Source organism: Grampus griseus (genome assembly GCF_964374135.1).
Source record: "Grampus griseus genome assembly, chromosome: 18".
Lineage (NCBI taxonomy): Eukaryota > Metazoa > Chordata > Mammalia > Artiodactyla > Delphinidae > Grampus > Grampus griseus.
Window position 1 is genome coordinate 27,208,390 of NC_139012.1, and position 16,575 is coordinate 27,224,964.

A 16,575-nucleotide genomic window follows, 5' to 3' on the forward strand; every position below is an offset into this window, starting at 1 on the left:
TCCACTTCATCTCATTCTCATTCCCCCAGCTAATCCTGCTCTAGCCATACTGGTCTTCTTCTGTTTCTAAAACATGCTGGACTTTTTCCTTCTGCTTAGAATGTTTTGCTTCTGCATCGTTATGTGGCTGTCTCCTTTTGTCATCAGAGTCAGAAAGGCTTTTCCTGACCATTCAATCTAAAGCAGCCCTCTGAGGTTGTCCTTGTGACCTTACTCTTGTGGAGTTTAGAATGGAGAACACAGAACAAGAGGTCAAGCAACTAAACAAACATGGTAATTTCAGTGATAAAGGCTAAGACAGTAATACTGTAACATTGGTTGTGTGTTAACTATGGGCTCTGTTATAAGTACATCTCAAGTTTTAACTCATTTAAACCTCACTGGAACCTATAAGATAGGTACTCCTACTGAGCACATTTCACAAAAGATAAAAACTGAGATACAAAAAGTTTAAGTATCTTCCCCCAAATCACAGCGCTAATAAGTAGACAGAGTTCAGTTCTAGAGAGTCTGGCTCTGGAGCCTGTGCTCATAATCACATGCTATATTGCTTTGCCATGCCATGATTTTATCACTACGGTTAAGAAAACATAGGCAGAACGCTCTATGACATAAATTACAGCAAGATCCTTTTTGACCCACCTCCTAGGGAAATGGAAATAAAAACAAAAATAAACAAATGGGACCTAATGACACTTAAAAGCTTTTGCACAGCAAAGGAAACCGTAAGCAAGACGAAAAGACAACCCTCAGAATGGGAGAAAATATTTGCTAATAAAGCAACTGACAAAGGATTAATCTCCAGAATATACAGGCAGCTCATGTAGCAAACAATCCAATCCAAAAATGGGCAGAAGACCTAAATAGACGTTTCTCCAAAGAAGATATACAGACTGCCAACAAACACATGAAAGAATGCTCAACATCACTGATCATTAGAGAAATGCAAATCAAAACTACAATGAAGTGTCATCTCACACCAGTCAGAATGGCCATCATCAAACAATCTACAAACAATAAATGCTGGAGAGGGTGTGGAGAAAAGGGAAGCCTCTTGCACTGTTGGTGGGAATGTAAATTGATACAGCCACTATGGAGAACAGTATGGAGGTTCCTTAAAAAACTACAAATAGAACTACCATATGACCCAGCAATCCCACTACTGGGCATATACCCTAAGAAAACCATAATTCAAAAAGAGTCATGTACCACAATGTTCATTGCAGCTCTACTTACAATAGCCAGTACATGGAAGCACCCTAAGTGTCCATTGACAGATGAATGGATAAAGAATATGTAGGGCTTCCCTGGTGGCACAGTGGTTGAGAGTCCGCCTGCCGATGCAGGGGACGTGGGTTCATGCCCCAGTCTAGGAAGATCCCATATGCCGCGAGGAGCGGCTGGGCCCGTGAGCCATGGCCGCTGAGCCTGCGCGTCCGGAACCTGTGCTCCGCAACGGGAGAGACCACAACAGTGAGAGGCCCGCATACCGCAAAAAAAAAAAAAAAAAGAATATGTGGCACATATACACAATGGATTATTACTCAGCCATAAAAAGAAAGGAAATTGAGTTATTTATAGTGAGGTGGATGGACCTAGAGACTGTCATACAGAGTGAGTAAGTCAGAAAGAGAAAAACAAATACCGTATGCTAACACATATATATAGTATGCTAACACATATATATGTATATAGGAATATAAAAAAAATGGTTCTGAAGAACCTAGGGGCAGGACAGGAATAAAGACACAGACATAGAGAATGGACTTGAGGACACAGGGAGAGGGAAGGGTAAGCTAGGACGAAGTGAGAGAGTGGCATGGACATAGATACACTACCAAATATAAAACAGATAGCTAGTGGGAAGCAGCTGCGTGGCACAGGGAGGTCAGCTCGGTGCTATGTGACCACCTAGAGGGGTGGGATAGGGAGGGTGGGAGGGAGGGAGATGCAAGAGGGAGGGGATATGGGGATATATGTATATGTACAGCTGATTCACTTTGTTACACAGCAGAAACTAACACACCACTGTAGAGCAATTATACTCCAATAAAGATGTTAAAAAATAAAAGTAAGGAAGTAGAAGGTGCGGAAGCAAGGGGCTACTTCCGTCCTCCCACCCTTCTCTTTCTTTAATGTTTAACAGTGGCTTTATGAGGTGAATGCTTGAAAGTATTCAACATTAAATTCAGTGTACTTCACATTAATGTTTGCAAAATACATCGTTAGCAATTCTTAAATATTTCAAATCAACTAACTTGAAGTGCAGAAGGCTTGTTCTCAAATAACTCTTCTGAGGTGACATGAAAACTGAAAGCAGCCTATGACTTGAGTCCAGCCTTGCTGTCTATATGCTTCACTTGCAAAACCCCAGCACCTGAGAGGCACCTGATAAATACTTGCTGAAGAACTAAATAAGTAGATAAATAACATTTGATAAATTACTTGACCTGTTGGGGCCATTGCTTTCTTTATATAAAATGAGGATAATGTACTGCTTTGAGGATTAAAGGAAATAAGTGTATGTCCTTGGCACAGCATGTAACACAAAGAACTGGTAGAGGTTTGTGTCTAAATAACTGTATCCATTATCCATCCCACACAAAAGATTGTTTATCCTCTTGCTTTGTTCCTGTGCTCCTTCATGGCTTTACTACTGGTCCGGTTGCCTAAGATAAAAACTCCAGGGCTTCCCTGGTGGCGCAGTGGTTGAGAGTCCGCCTGCCGATGCAGGGGACATGGGTTCATGCCCCGGTCCGGGAAGAGCCCACATGCCGCGGAGCGGCTGGGCCCGTGAGCCATGGCCCCTGAGCCTGCGCTCCGCAACGGGAGAGAGAGGCCACAACAGTGAGAGGCCCGCGTACCGCAAACAAACAAACAAACAAAAAACTCCAGTCTTCCTATGTTTCTCCACCCCTTGTCCTCACCCCACACCTAACTGTTCAGTATATTCTATCCTACCTATTAAATGCCTCGGTAACGCATCTTCTTCTTGTTCCCACTAGTTTAGATCCACATGATTTCGTGCTTAGCCGATTTTAACAACCTTCCGACTGATTGCTCTTCTTTTCTTCTCTCAACCCTGGAGCATCTGCTTTATTGTTGCCTGAATTCTAAAATATAACTTTGATCATCTCACTGCCTTGCTTAATAACCTTTGGTGATTTCCCATTGCTCACAAATTGAAGCCCAAATTTCTTAGTATAGTACGGAAGCCGCTTTCCCAATATGATTTCAACTTAGCCTTCTTAGCACCTCTCCAACCTTCTTCTTCTTATACTCTGCTGTGGCCATGCTGAATTTCTCCCTGGGCCGAGATTTGCCATGTTATGACATGTACCTTAGCTCATGTCTTTTCCTTTGGCTTCCCTGGTCCTCTCCATTAGCCTCTCTGTTTTTATTCTGCCTGGTTAATCCCTACCCATCCTTTGAGATCGAGCCCAGTTGTCAGTTTATCTATGAGACCCTCCGAGATTTCCAAGATGATTCTTTTATCATACTGTTTTAAGGATTACATCGTATACTGACCAGCTCTGACTGTCATGCTCAGTTAATCTGCCAGCTCCTTGGAACTAATACTTTTTTTTTTTTTGGCCACACCACACGGCTTGCGGGATCTTATTTCCCCAACCAGGGATCAAACCCATGTCCCCTGTGATGGAAGCGCAGAGTTCTAACAACTGGACTGCCAGGGAATGCCCAAGACATGTTTTGTTTGTTTGTTTGTTTTTAATGAACTCAGTGTGTATCTGTATAAAGTGTGAGTGTTTGTGTGTGTGTGTGTGTATTTTTTCTCTGGGACATGGCAGAAGGAAGGAGTCCTTACACTCTAATACTTTATACTGCTCCTTGGAGGGAACTGACCAGGGAATTAAGATCTTGAGCTTTCTTGAAGCTTAAGGTATATAGGGTTTAAGAGGGCAGAAAGTCAGAGATTCCTGGCATTCTCCAAATGAGGAGAGTAGAGGGATTTCGTGAAGTTTTCCTAAATTGTACTAGAGATTGAGAGATAGAAAGAGGAAAAGAGGAGGTAGTGTCAGGGCTTGCCTGGCTCCAGGACGATGTTCTGGTCTGAGTCACCTTACTTGAACCAGGTTTTCCTGCCCTTACCTGTCTCTGTGCTGACAGTGAGCTGTGCCCCTTCCTGGTCTGCTCTTCCTAAACTGTGTCTCAAGATGTGCCAGTACTACACCTGGCTTTCAGCTTCCTCAGCAGCATCTCTGCTCTTGCTAGCCTTGGCTGTTCTCTCTTCTTGACCTTTTCTGGCCTTTTTTGTTTCTCACGATTCTGCTCTGACAAATGCCATGATTCCTGGTATTTGACCCCAGCCTGATCCGTTGACTGATTCTGCTGTGCCCTTTGGTTTTCCCGGAAGGGGAACTTGTAGACTGTCAGGGGAGCCTGATGATACCCTGGGGCCAGACTGTGACAGCTGGGTGTGCTCAGGCCCCTCAGCTGCCTGAGGGGCCCTTCTCTGGCTACTCAGCTAATTGGGGGTGGACAGTTACTGCAGTTTTCTGTCAACTTGCCTTTATTATATTGATAAGATATTTTAGGAGCCTGTAGTGCATGCTAATGACTAAGCGGTAAGGTTGTCAGAAAGATTATGAACTGCGTGAGAACAAGGATAATGTCTTCTACTCCTTTTGTTTTCCTTCCTCATCACCTCTCAGCGTGCATTAGTCCTCAATAACTATCATCTGAGCAATAATTACAGAGTGGCTGGATCAGTTTTTTGTTTTATTTTGTTTCATGTTGTTCTTCATGCTGAGAGAGATTGATTTAACTATAGTGAAAAATGTATAGATACTATTAGTTCAGAGATTTTTAAGTATGCTTTTTTTCACCCAACAACAGTTGCATTCTTTTATACTGTTGAGATTTTATTGTTGTAGTTAAGGTTAGTATATTTTGGGAAAAGGTATAAATCCTTTATTCCTCTGAGAACTGTGAAAAGATATGAAATAGCATGTCTCAAGGTTCTCTCCTTCCATGAAAGATTAGGATTGCCATTTATGTCATGTCAACTTTGAGGCTGATCTTTTAGGGCAGAAAATTAGGGTATTTCTGTGTGGAATTGAAATGAGATATATTTAACAAATAGAATGGAATTTATTCCACAGTAAAAAGAGTAGTCCATCTTCAGGCAGTGAATATAGATGTGGGTTAGCCCTTTTTAGAGACTTACCACAAAAAAGAACCTGTTCCTCTTCAATTTACATATGCTGCCCAGCACTTGGGTGTTTTCTATTAGGAATTTCTAGGTATTGCAGCAAGAATTTTCACCACAATTTTTAAATACAAATGCATGGTTAGTTCAATAAAATAAACACACACAATAAACCTTTCTTTAAAATTGTGTTAATAATACGAGCTTTTTTTTGGCTGCGTTGAGTCTTTGTTGCTGCATGCGGGCTTTCTCTAGTTGTGAGCGGGAGCTACTCTTCGTTGCGGTGCACAGGCTTCTCATTGCTGTAGCTTCTCTTGTTGTGGAGCACGGGCTCTAGGTGTGCAGTCTTCAGTGGTTGCAGCATGCGGGCTCAGTAGTTGTGGCACGCGGGCCCTAGAGTGCACGGACTTCAGTAGTTGTGGCGTGTGGGCTCAGTAGTTGTGGTGACGGGCTTAGTTGCTCCGTGGCATGTAGGATCTTCCCAGACCAGGAATCAAACCCGTGTCCCCTTCATTGGCAGGCGGATTCTTAACCAGTGTGCCACCAGGGAAGTTCCTGAGCTATTATTTTTAAACTCTGTTCTCCGTTTGAAAGCTTGCCAATCAGACTCTACCTTATTTATTTATTTATTTATTTTGCGGTACGCGGGCCTCTCACTGTTGTGGCCTCTCCCGTTGCGGAGCACAGGCTCCGGACGCGCAGGCTTAGCGGCCATGGCTCACAGGCCCAGCCGCTCCGCAGCATGTGGGATCTTCCCGGACCGGGGCACGAACCCGTGTCCCCTGCATCGGCAGGCGGACTCTCAACCACTGCGCCACCAGGGAAGCCCTACCTTAATTTTTAAACAGGACTTTTGGGAGGTGGAGGAAGAAGGAATGGCTGCAAGGGCCTTAATTCTTTGTCTAGTTCCACTGTCCATGTGACCTTTGTCTTTAGGGGGAAATTGTGGCTTTTTTTTATTCTTCCAAATATTGGAGCACTTTCTGTTTTGTGATGAATATAACAATATAAGAGGAAATATAACATAGCTTGTGTTTTTTATTCCTATTAGAACCCTAGATAAGTAAGTACCTATGTGATATTTAGGTCCTAAAATTATACATTTAAAATTTTGCTCATTTCACATTGGTAGCTTTGTTTCCATGTAGTTGAAGATGTCTGCTGATTGTGCATGAGGTAGACAAGAAGATAATATATGCTTTTTACACATAGCACAATTAAAGGTGGAGCTTCCAGTTTATGGTTCTGGTTCAGATTTAGTATTCATATCTCTGGTTAAAATAGTCATGCTTTTTGGGTTGGCATTTGCCAGGTTGATCTGTCTGTGCTGTAGTTTCCTGCAAGGCCATTTTAATAAATGATCTTTGGAAGTTTGAAAATACCTTGAACTTATGTCTAGAACATAATAGGTGTTTGATAAATATTTATTGGCTTTGTGCATACATATCTGAATGTATTTCTACATCTTGTTATTTCCTCTCCATATTTCTAATAGCAAATGTATGTATTAATAAATAGTACAACAATTCTAGTCCCTTGACCATATATATATACAGACTTGGCACTCAGTAGACATGCTTGCGTTTTATACTATGTCATAGTATAAATAGGTGCTGACATTATTTAAGAAAGGATCTCATGTTCAAGCATCTCATATGGCTTCATACATGGTGTTTGGACTCAGACAGACTTGGCTTCTTGCTGCTTCCTTTCTGCATAACCTGGAAAAAGAGACAACCTTTTTAAGCATCTCATTTTTCATCTTTAAAATAAGAATAATAGATCTTGCTTCATAAAGTTAACATGACAATTAAATTAGGTAAGTTAATATATATCAAGCATATAGCAATGTCCTTGACACAAGTAAACTTTCAGTGAATTGTGGCTGCTGCTGTTATTGTCACCAGCGTTGTTGTTAGTAGTCACTTAGAGCATTGTGGAAGATTTGTCTGTTACATTTAATTTTGGTAATTTCCATCCCCAGAGTTCACTTGCCTTTATTTATTTATTTATTCGGATGTTGGGCCAGGGAATAGAAACATTATCTTGAGTCTTCAGGAGGGAAGAGGTTTTTCCTGTTCTCTTTTGGTATGCCTCATGTTGTTTAATATATTTTTGTGGACTCAACTAGTGTGACAGGGATTGGCCATAGACAGTACTTTTATGATTAACAGATTCTCTAGGAATGTAACATTTTCATAAGTGTTTCATTTTAAACAGAGAAAACTCTCTTGAAGAAACACTGGCAAGTCATCAGGTTCAGCAGTGGATGAAAATGTATAGGGCACTTTCCAAAGCTTCTCTAGTAGTTTAAAGACAGAACGCTCTACCCCATCCTCCTGATACATACACAGGGATGAGGGTAGATATGAGTAATGCACAGACAGCTCAGTAGGAGCAGGTAAGAGAAAGGCCCCCACCACCAAGTACAGTTTTGAGCTGCCGACAGTGCTGGTCCTCCCTGTGTTCTTTCCCTGGAGTACGCCTCCTCCGCATCCTGTACACACATGCGTACAGCAGAGCACAGCACTGGACCTCCCCCTTTCCTTCCCAGCCCCGCCCAAACTCAGATCCTAAAGAGCTCATATCACAGACTACTCACTGAAGTTCTGTGTAATCAAAAAGAGGCATTTGCAAACTTAAGGAATCTTTAACCCATATATTATGCTGTAGGAGAAAATACTTAGGAAGGGGAAAGGAACAGTAGAAAATCTTTTCCCCTAAAACTTTTATCTCTCTTCCATGTTTTAAGAAGATACTTTCCTAGTATCTCCATAAGTCAGGGAATGAGAAGATATGCAACTGCAGCTATATAGCCAGGCAACTCTGCAATAAAATTTACTGTATGCCTGGGTCATTCTTTTCTTAGATGAATGTAACAGTTCTTTAAAAAATAATTGTTGAGGCTCACTCAAGTTTACTTGGTTTTCCCACATACCAAGCATTACTTTAGTACAGGTAATCCTCACTTTGCATGGTTGTATAGAATCATAAAAATGACCATTCAACCTAAAACCATGCAAAGCAATCTCAATAATCAGTGAGAAAAATCAAATTGTTCTATAAACTTTAATAATTTTTATCAAAACATTAACTCTCTTACTGTCAGTTATAAATGTATATGAAGATGAAAAAATAGTAAAACTGATACTTATTTAGTACATTAATATTTTTATAGTACAATTTAAAACATTAGAAACATTGAGAATTAAAATGTTTTATTTCTTTATAAAAAACTTACGGAGAATAATTTGAATAGTGCTTGCCTTCTTAGCGTATAGCTTATGATATGAAGGCAGCAACTTTTCTAACGCTTCAACAACTATTCCTAAGTTTGCATCAGCTTTACATTTAATCCTTTTGTGCTTTCAGTATTGTGAAATAGCTCCATGTTGCTTTAATGTGAAGTTTTTTGCCAGCCTGTCACTTCCTCTAGACATCTTTATCCTTTTCATCACAGCCACTTCTTTCATTTACGTCAACAAGTTCGCCTTTCCCAAGCTCCTCTGGCTTACCTAGGGTCTCTCAAATAGTGACAGTTTCAACATTCCCACAGTCAGCTATTCTTCTCTACACTTACATTTGATTCTAACTTTACTACTGGCATTAATCACTTTTCCATTTCTTTGCCAAACCTCATCTTTGTTGCCTAGTGCTGTCTTTTGATTATCCATTTTTGTAAATGTCATGTGACAGCACAACTATATGTTTTATTGTCTGTGTATGAAGTGAATAACAGGTGCACAGTCACTTTCAGACTTTGAGAGAAGTGACCTGATTGGTCACTGTTCATGATGCACGGTCTGTTGTTTATATAGTGTTTTGTGAACTGAAAAGCTGACAGTGAAGTTTTACTTTATGCAGCTACTCACAGTTAATATAATGTGGTAAATTTTAACCATGTTGTTCAGTGACTGGTGGTATTTAACTAAACTGTGGTAACTGAAATTTGTGCATATCGAAACCATCAAGGACCTCGATATTGAAGACCTATCAGGCTGGATCACAAAAGCTGGTCCATATCCAAAGATTGCTTTTACTTTGTTTCACTCTTACCTCAGGTAGTAAGTAAGGAAAATATATAAAATCAAAGGTACATGGAAGGCAGAGGGGCTCACTTCCCCAGAACCCCGCTTGTTCCTCAAGAAGATGTTTCTGAAGTTTGGTGGTCTCAGCAACCCACTGGGCTTTGCTGCATTAATCCCTTTTGTTGGGGCTGCCATTGAGAACTAGAGGGGCAAAGTAAATTACTCAAGTTTCACAGCTAGTTAATGGCTGCATAGCACTAGAGGTTAATTCTTTTGACACTTGGTTCTGGCATTTATTCTTTTATCACATTTGCTTTCTTCTGACGCCCTTCAAACACATCCTGTTCCTCCTGTGTGATGAGCTATGAGAAAATGTCGTCTTGGGAACTTTTCATTATTAGAGATGCCCTTTAGTTATAATACCTCAGAGGTCAAACCAATAGGACTTTTCATTTCTCTTACTTCTAGTAGGGACAGGACCAGTCTTGTACTTATGTAGCTTTTTGAACAGGGGAGCTCTCAGCCAGAACGTGTCCATGAGTTAACGTTGCAAGATGAAGAATCCTTTAAGCTTCTCCTTAGATTTTAGCAAAACACACTTCTGATATCAGATGCAGCCCCCAAACTGCTTTATGTTTTCTCTGACGTAATGAAGCCCTTGGCCATCACTGCTGCTTTGAAAATCAAAGCCTTCTGGTCTCTAATGGAATGTTTATAAAAATACTCCATTTTGAAATTTGCGCAGGAAAAGGAAGTATGGTAAATGATATTAGAAATCCCTCTGGCTTGCCTTCTTAATGTTATGTAGTCTGGGAATATCTGGAATTAGTGTGAATAAGAGAGTATTAACACCCAAAGTTAAATAAGCTCTTATCCTCATTGTTTTCATCCATGGAAGTATAGCATCAGGTGTGCATCTCTAATTGTTATTTCTATATGATCAAGTAAATTGTCTCTTGCCAAATTTAATATTGGTATCTAGGGTAAGCTAAAAATATGTCAGAAGTCTCATCTGTTTGCATTCTCTTGCAAAGGTGGAAGTGGAAAGTTTTTTTGGATGGAGTAGAGTGTAGAACAGCAAGCCTGTAGAATAAAAAGAACTATGCTGTGTATGTATGTCATTCTCTGTTGCTTTCTCTGGTGTCAGTGAAAAAAAGAAAATAAGCAGTCAAACGTATGAAACATTTAGTTTAGTAATATAGTGACTCATAATGCTTACGTGTGAAAGAGACCCAAGGACCTTTGGATTATCCTGTGGTGTTGGCTCTGTCTTGATGTAAGGCATTGATGTATCTTAAAGTAAGAAAATAACATCTATTCAAAACATATTTGATGAGAAACTACTGTGTACTGTGAATTGTTCTAGGGAGCTAGCCATAATTCCTGCTTTCCTGGAGCTTATACTCTAATGGTGAAGAGAGAGACAGAAAACAGATAAGCTACATGGACTGATAAATTAATTGATCAGTTCATTGGGTTTCACTATATATTTCTTTTAGTTTGCCCACCAGCACAGTTCCCTTATTAGAATGGTAAAAAGGTCTGAATATTTGAATTGTTATAGACTTGCAGAGTATTGAAATAGAACTTAGGGGAATTGAGGGCATTGACCTTTTAGAAAACAGCCGGCTCCATCAGTGACTCCTTGCTTGTCCCTCTCATATGTGCTTAGTTGCTGGCCTCTGTTGTTAGTTCTCATGGCACTTCAGCTTTCTCTCTAAAGTAATACAAAAAACATACTTAGGCTATCATTTTGACTTCAGCTCAGAACATTTGTTAACTAACTTCTTTTAAAAACATAATAATAAAAAAATTAGGGGCAAATATAGCATCATAAAATGACATTATGTCTGAAATTCCAGACTAAAATCTAGAATAAGAAGCTGCTAATATTTGGAGAAACATTCCTTATTTGTCACTACTTCTTATGTAGGCCTTTGAGTTCCCAAGGACATCCTTTGGTAACAGCTGACTTACTATCTAGTAACATTATTTGCTTTTAAACCATTTGATTTTATTTTTCATCTGAGGATAGTTTTATTATAAAAATTGCACTTAAGAAAAAGCAAATTTTGTCTTGGCAAGCAAATTTAAGGCTGTCACTTTTGCTGTTTGCATTAAATAAACATGCTACATAGTTTTTCCATTTAAAAATATGTGGGTTGTTTGATTATGCCAGAGTAGTTACAGTCAAGAACCCACAAATATTTATTTTTTACTTTTTTTTACTTTTTGACCACACTGCACAGTATGTGGGGTCTTAGTTCCCTGACCAGGGACTGAACCCGAACCCCCTGCATTGGAAGTGGGGAGTCTTAACCACTGGACAGCCAGGGAAGTCCCAAGAACTCACAGATATTTTTGCTGAATGAACTTAAAGATCTTTGTCCACCTTTTAAAATTCTCTTGCAGAAACTACCACTCTGTCAAATACTACATTTACAAAACAAAACATTTTTCTTTGGTGAAAAAGGAAAAACTCCCATCATTCATTTAACCAAATACTCATAGTAGTAAACTTTGTCTTTAAAACAAGGAGGCTCGTGGGCTTCCCTGGTGGCGCAGTGGTTGAGAGTCCGCCTGCCGACGCAGGGGACATGGGTTCGTGCCCCGGTCCGGGAAGATCCCACATGCCGCGGAGCCGCTGGGCCCGTGAGCCATGGCCGCTGAGCCTGCGCTTCCGGCGCCTGTGCTCTGCAGCGGGAGAGGCCACAACAGTGAGAGGCCCGTGTACCGCAAAAAAAAAAAAAAAAAAAAAAAAAAAACCAAGGAGGCTTGTTACTGAAGTTGCTTTTGTTTTTGTTATACCTCTGGTGTTTGCTTTGATTTTTAGAGGTTGATGGGAGTGTGCTCTTTCTGGGAGATCAGTTAATTGCAGTGAGTAGGTCAGTATTTGGCAACATGTCTTTTAAGGTCCTTTCTAACCCTGAGATTTTATGAATCTATATTTACCTTTGTCCCTGCTTTTTTCCCTTAGTGACAAGAGCAGGGATCATGTAGGGGAGGAGCTGGAGAGTGAACTGGGCTACAGTTTAGGAGGAGCTGATGGGTCTTGAGTGAGAGTCATACAACATATAGTTGTTGACGCAAAGAGGTACAGTTACTGTTGGCTTCTTCTCCGTTTTAATTTTTTAATACTTAGTACATTTTCTTAATTGTAATTATTCTTTTGTAATTAGGGAAAAAAGAAAGAAAAAGATAAACCCATAGATTAAAACAATTTGTAGAAGTCACCTTCTCAAGTACCTTGCTCAAAACAGACAATCCCTGAATTCTTCAAGATGGGCCTATATTTACGTCATCAAAAAAATGATTAAGAAAAAGCTTTTTAAAAGAACTTTTGTGGAGAGAAGTTATTTTTCATAGAATGTAAGACTTATGTTTACTGACTCATAAGAAGCAGTTTCCTGAAAGATGAAATTTCCTTTGGTAGTCAGATCAGATAGAATTTAAGATAGATACTTTATGTCCCTTGGAGCTGGGACAGTCTTATTGATCCTTTTATCGTCAGCTCCAAATATACCATGAGCCATACTAGGTGCTCAAAACTTGTTTTCTTAGCTGAACCCCAGTACCCATTCTTAAGGGAATAGTGGAAACAAGGTAATCCCAAGTGAGAGGAGTGATTTTTTGTTGTGTTCTTTTTCACTTATTCTTCAAAATGTTCCTTTTCAGAAAATGTGAAAATGTTTTTATGTGTAATACATTGGAAGCACAAGCATTGACTTTGTACCTCAAAGTTGGAAGAAATGAAATTGATGTCCCACACAGTCGTGAAATGCCAAAAATAAGTAGAGCTGAAATGAATTAAAGCCCAGTACTCAGAAAGGCCAAGTAAAAACCTCAGATCAAGGGTAGCTATAATTGAAAGGATCCAAATAAGTATTTAAACCCACTCCTGCTGGAACTGCTAAGATTTCTCAATTTCAAATTGGCATTTTATGTTTGACAAGGTGACACTGTATAAGGAATGTATTGTAAAACAGTGCTGTACGATAGGAAAATGATTGAATGTAAATATTTCAAGATGTGGACCACTGTTCAAATGTTATCATAAATCTTTGCCATTGTTTTAGGATATAACTCTTCATGCATATATGAGCTGAATTGATAATGCCAGCTCTTAGGAGGGAAATTATCAGTGAGTTTCTGCCTCGCTGCTACTACTAGTATGATTTGACCACAGAAGTATCCTATTAGGCCTTTGCCATTATTATCATATGCTTATTAATACATAAATGGGGAAACCCTCTTTTGAAGGTACTACATCTGTCATTGCTCTTATCCTGTTCATTGAGTGGTCTGAAGTGTCACTGTTATGTGAAATTAGAATGGGTGGAGACAATTTGCACTCTTAAACTTCGAAAAGGAAAGAAAAAATCTTGAACTGTAAGGTTAACGATCCTTCCATTCTTTGTAGGTTTGGAAGGTTTACAGTAGCTGCTCTTCAGTCCAAAGTAGAACAGTATGAACGTGAAACCAATCGCCTCAAGAAAGCCCTGGAACGAAGTGATAAATATATAGAGGAACTAGAATCTCAAATTACACAGCTAAAGAATTCAAGTGATGAGAAGGAAGCTATGAATTCCATTTGCCAGAGAGCACTTTCTACAGATGGCAAGGGGAGCAAAGGCACCGAGGAGGATATGGCATCCAAGAATCAAGGTGATGGTGCCAGAAAGCAGCTTGGCTCATCAACCTTGAATTCACACCTGGCAAAACCTTCTAGCAGTTCTGTCAGACAGGAAAGCACCAGCAAAACAGAACCAAATTGTTCTAAGAACAAAGACTTATATCACAAACGGGTGGAAATAATGTTAGATGTGACAGATACAAGTATGGATACTTATTTGGAAAGAGAATGGGGTAATAAGCCAAGTGATTGTGTATCCTACAAAGATGAAGAACTCTATGATCTTCCAGCTCCCTGTACTCCTTTGTCCCTTAGTTGCCTTCAGCTCAATACGCCAGAAAATAGAGAGAGCTCTGTGGTCAAAGCGGGAGGTTCCAGAAAGCACTCAAACCATCTCAGAAAACTGGTGTTTGATGATTTTTGTGATTCTCCGAATGTTTGTAATAAAGATTCTTCAGAAGATGATAGAAGTGAAAGTGAGAAGAAATCAGAATGTTTTACTTCCCCAAAGACAGGGTTTTGGGATTGTTGTTCCACGAGCTATGACCCCAGCTTGGATTTTGAAAGCTCAGAAGAGAACACGATAGCAAATTGTGTTGGAGAAATTTCTTCAAAATTGAGTGAGAAATCAGGCTCATGTTTATCCAAGAGATTGAATTCTCTCCGCTCCTTTGAAATGAATCGGACAAGAACATCCAGCGAAGCGTCAATGGATGCGGCTTACCTTGACAAAATCTCGGAGTTGGATTCAATGATGTCAGAGTCAGACAACAGCAAGAGCCCTTGTAATAACGGTTTTAAGTCATTGGATTTGGATGGCTTAGCAAAGTCATCTCAAGGCAGTGAATTCCTTGAGGAACCAGATAAGCTGGAAGAAAGAACTAAACCAAACCTTTCTAAAGGTTCTCTAACTACTGATCAGTTAGAAAATGGAAATGAATGGAAACCCAATTCTTTTTTTCTCCTCTCTCCATCTGACCAGGAAATGAATGAAGATTTTTCACTCCATCCCAGTTCTAACCCAGGAACCAATGAAATCAAACCCCCAAGCTGTTTGTTTCAGACTGAGTTTTCCCAGGGTGTTTTGTTAAGCAGTTCACACAGGCTATTTGAAGATCAAAGGTTTGGGTCATCTTTGTTTAAGATGTCCTCAGAGATGCATGGTCTTCATAACCACCTTCAGTCTCCTTGGTCTGCTTCCTTTGTGCCCGAAAAGAGGAATAAAAATGTGAATCAATCAACAAAAAGAAAAATCCAGAGCAGCCTTTCCAATGCCAGCCCATCAAAAGCAACTAAAAGTTGACTCATTAGAAAGGTGTCATTTATGTTTTTGTCCTGAGAGGAATATAAGATTTCAAAGTTAGTTTTTTCCGCTCATAAAAGCTCTATACCATTTTGAACTGATAATCTTTCGTCAGGTGTCAAGTCAGAATGGTGGATTAGCCTGTACCCAGGATACTTTTGTTCACTTTGAAGAGTTTTAGTCTTTTTCATTTTCATTTGGGGATCTTTTTGACCAGAAAAGGTAGGGTCAGAGTTTCTTTTTAATGAATATTATACGTATCTGGTTTGGGTATATTTTGTTTTCTTGAAGCCTCAGTTATCTTTAGAACTTGGATTTTTTAAATAAAACTTTCGGTGTTGTCCACACACTGCTCATAAGACACTTGAGTTTCTTTAAAGCTTTTCCTAGGGTGGAAATTATTTTGCCTGCCTCTTTTTATTTATGTTTAGTGATAGCCTAACTTTTATTCAAGGCCATGATGGAGAAATAGCACTCGAACCTTAGTCCAATACTCGTCTACTTTTTTTTTTTAAGTTTTATGTATATGTTTGCATTTTTAACATTGGGTTCTGTCCAGTTTTTGTGAAAATGTGTTGCTAGTATGAAAGAATACATTTTCTATATGAAAATACTTGTTTTATGTCAGGTAGCTTTCATTCACTCATCTTTTTGTGTGTGTTGAAAATCAGAAATTGAGCCTACTTTAGCAAGAAGTCATGGAACAGTTGTGTTTGGAGGACCCTAAACATGGTAGCTTCATCGTTTCAGATATACAGGTGCAGGAGCACTCATTGCCAAGTTCTTGATCCACTTATGTCCCAGGGGAACTTTCTTTGGAGTGGTAAAGTTCTTGTTTGCATGTTACTGTTCTTCATGGAAACTGTATGCATGGTAGCATTCTTGCTTGCACTGTTTTCCTTACTTAAGAAAAAGAAGTTTCAGTTGGCTAAAAGATTATCTGTTATGTAGGCCCCAAAAAACTTTTTCATGAAGAGTGTAAAGGGGGTGAGAATAGGTGAGCTAAGCACAATTTTTAATTTAGATTCTGAAAAGGTATATTATTCTCAACATGTTTGGTATGCCCATATAGGCCTTTAAAAATGGTTTGTATGTTAATGACTTGTTTATCTAATGTGCACTGAACATTTTACATTAATACTGTACTGTTTTACAGTAATACTGCATGCTTTTCTATGTGAATTGAATAAAGGATGTCAGAAGCACTGTAATCCTTGATATTGGCTCATGTTGAATTAGCCTATAAAGACCAGTAAAACTTACCATTTTTTATTGATCTTTTAATATAGGGGTTGGTGGACTATGGCCTGTGGTCCAAATTCTGGCCTGTACCTGTTTTTGTGAAAGGCCTGTAAACCAAAAATGGTTTATAGATTTTTAATGGCTTTTAAAAATCCAAAGAATATTTCACAACACAGGAAAATGATATGAAATTCAAATT

At 39.4% G+C, this 16,575-nt stretch overlaps 1 protein-coding gene across 1 annotated transcript in view; it reads left to right on the forward strand.

The window, feature by feature from the left end:
• Positions 1–16,247, forward strand: part of OBI1 (ORC ubiquitin ligase 1) — a 45,985-nt gene extending 29,738 nt beyond the window's left edge. Inside the window, exon 6 of the mRNA XM_082675691.1 lies at positions 13,619–16,247. Within this exon, the coding sequence (XP_082531817.1) occupies positions 13,619–15,134 (1,516 nt within the window). The 3' untranslated portion in view covers positions 15,135–16,247. The remainder of the gene's footprint in view (positions 1–13,618) is intronic.
• The last annotated feature ends 328 nt before the right edge of the window (positions 16,248–16,575 follow it).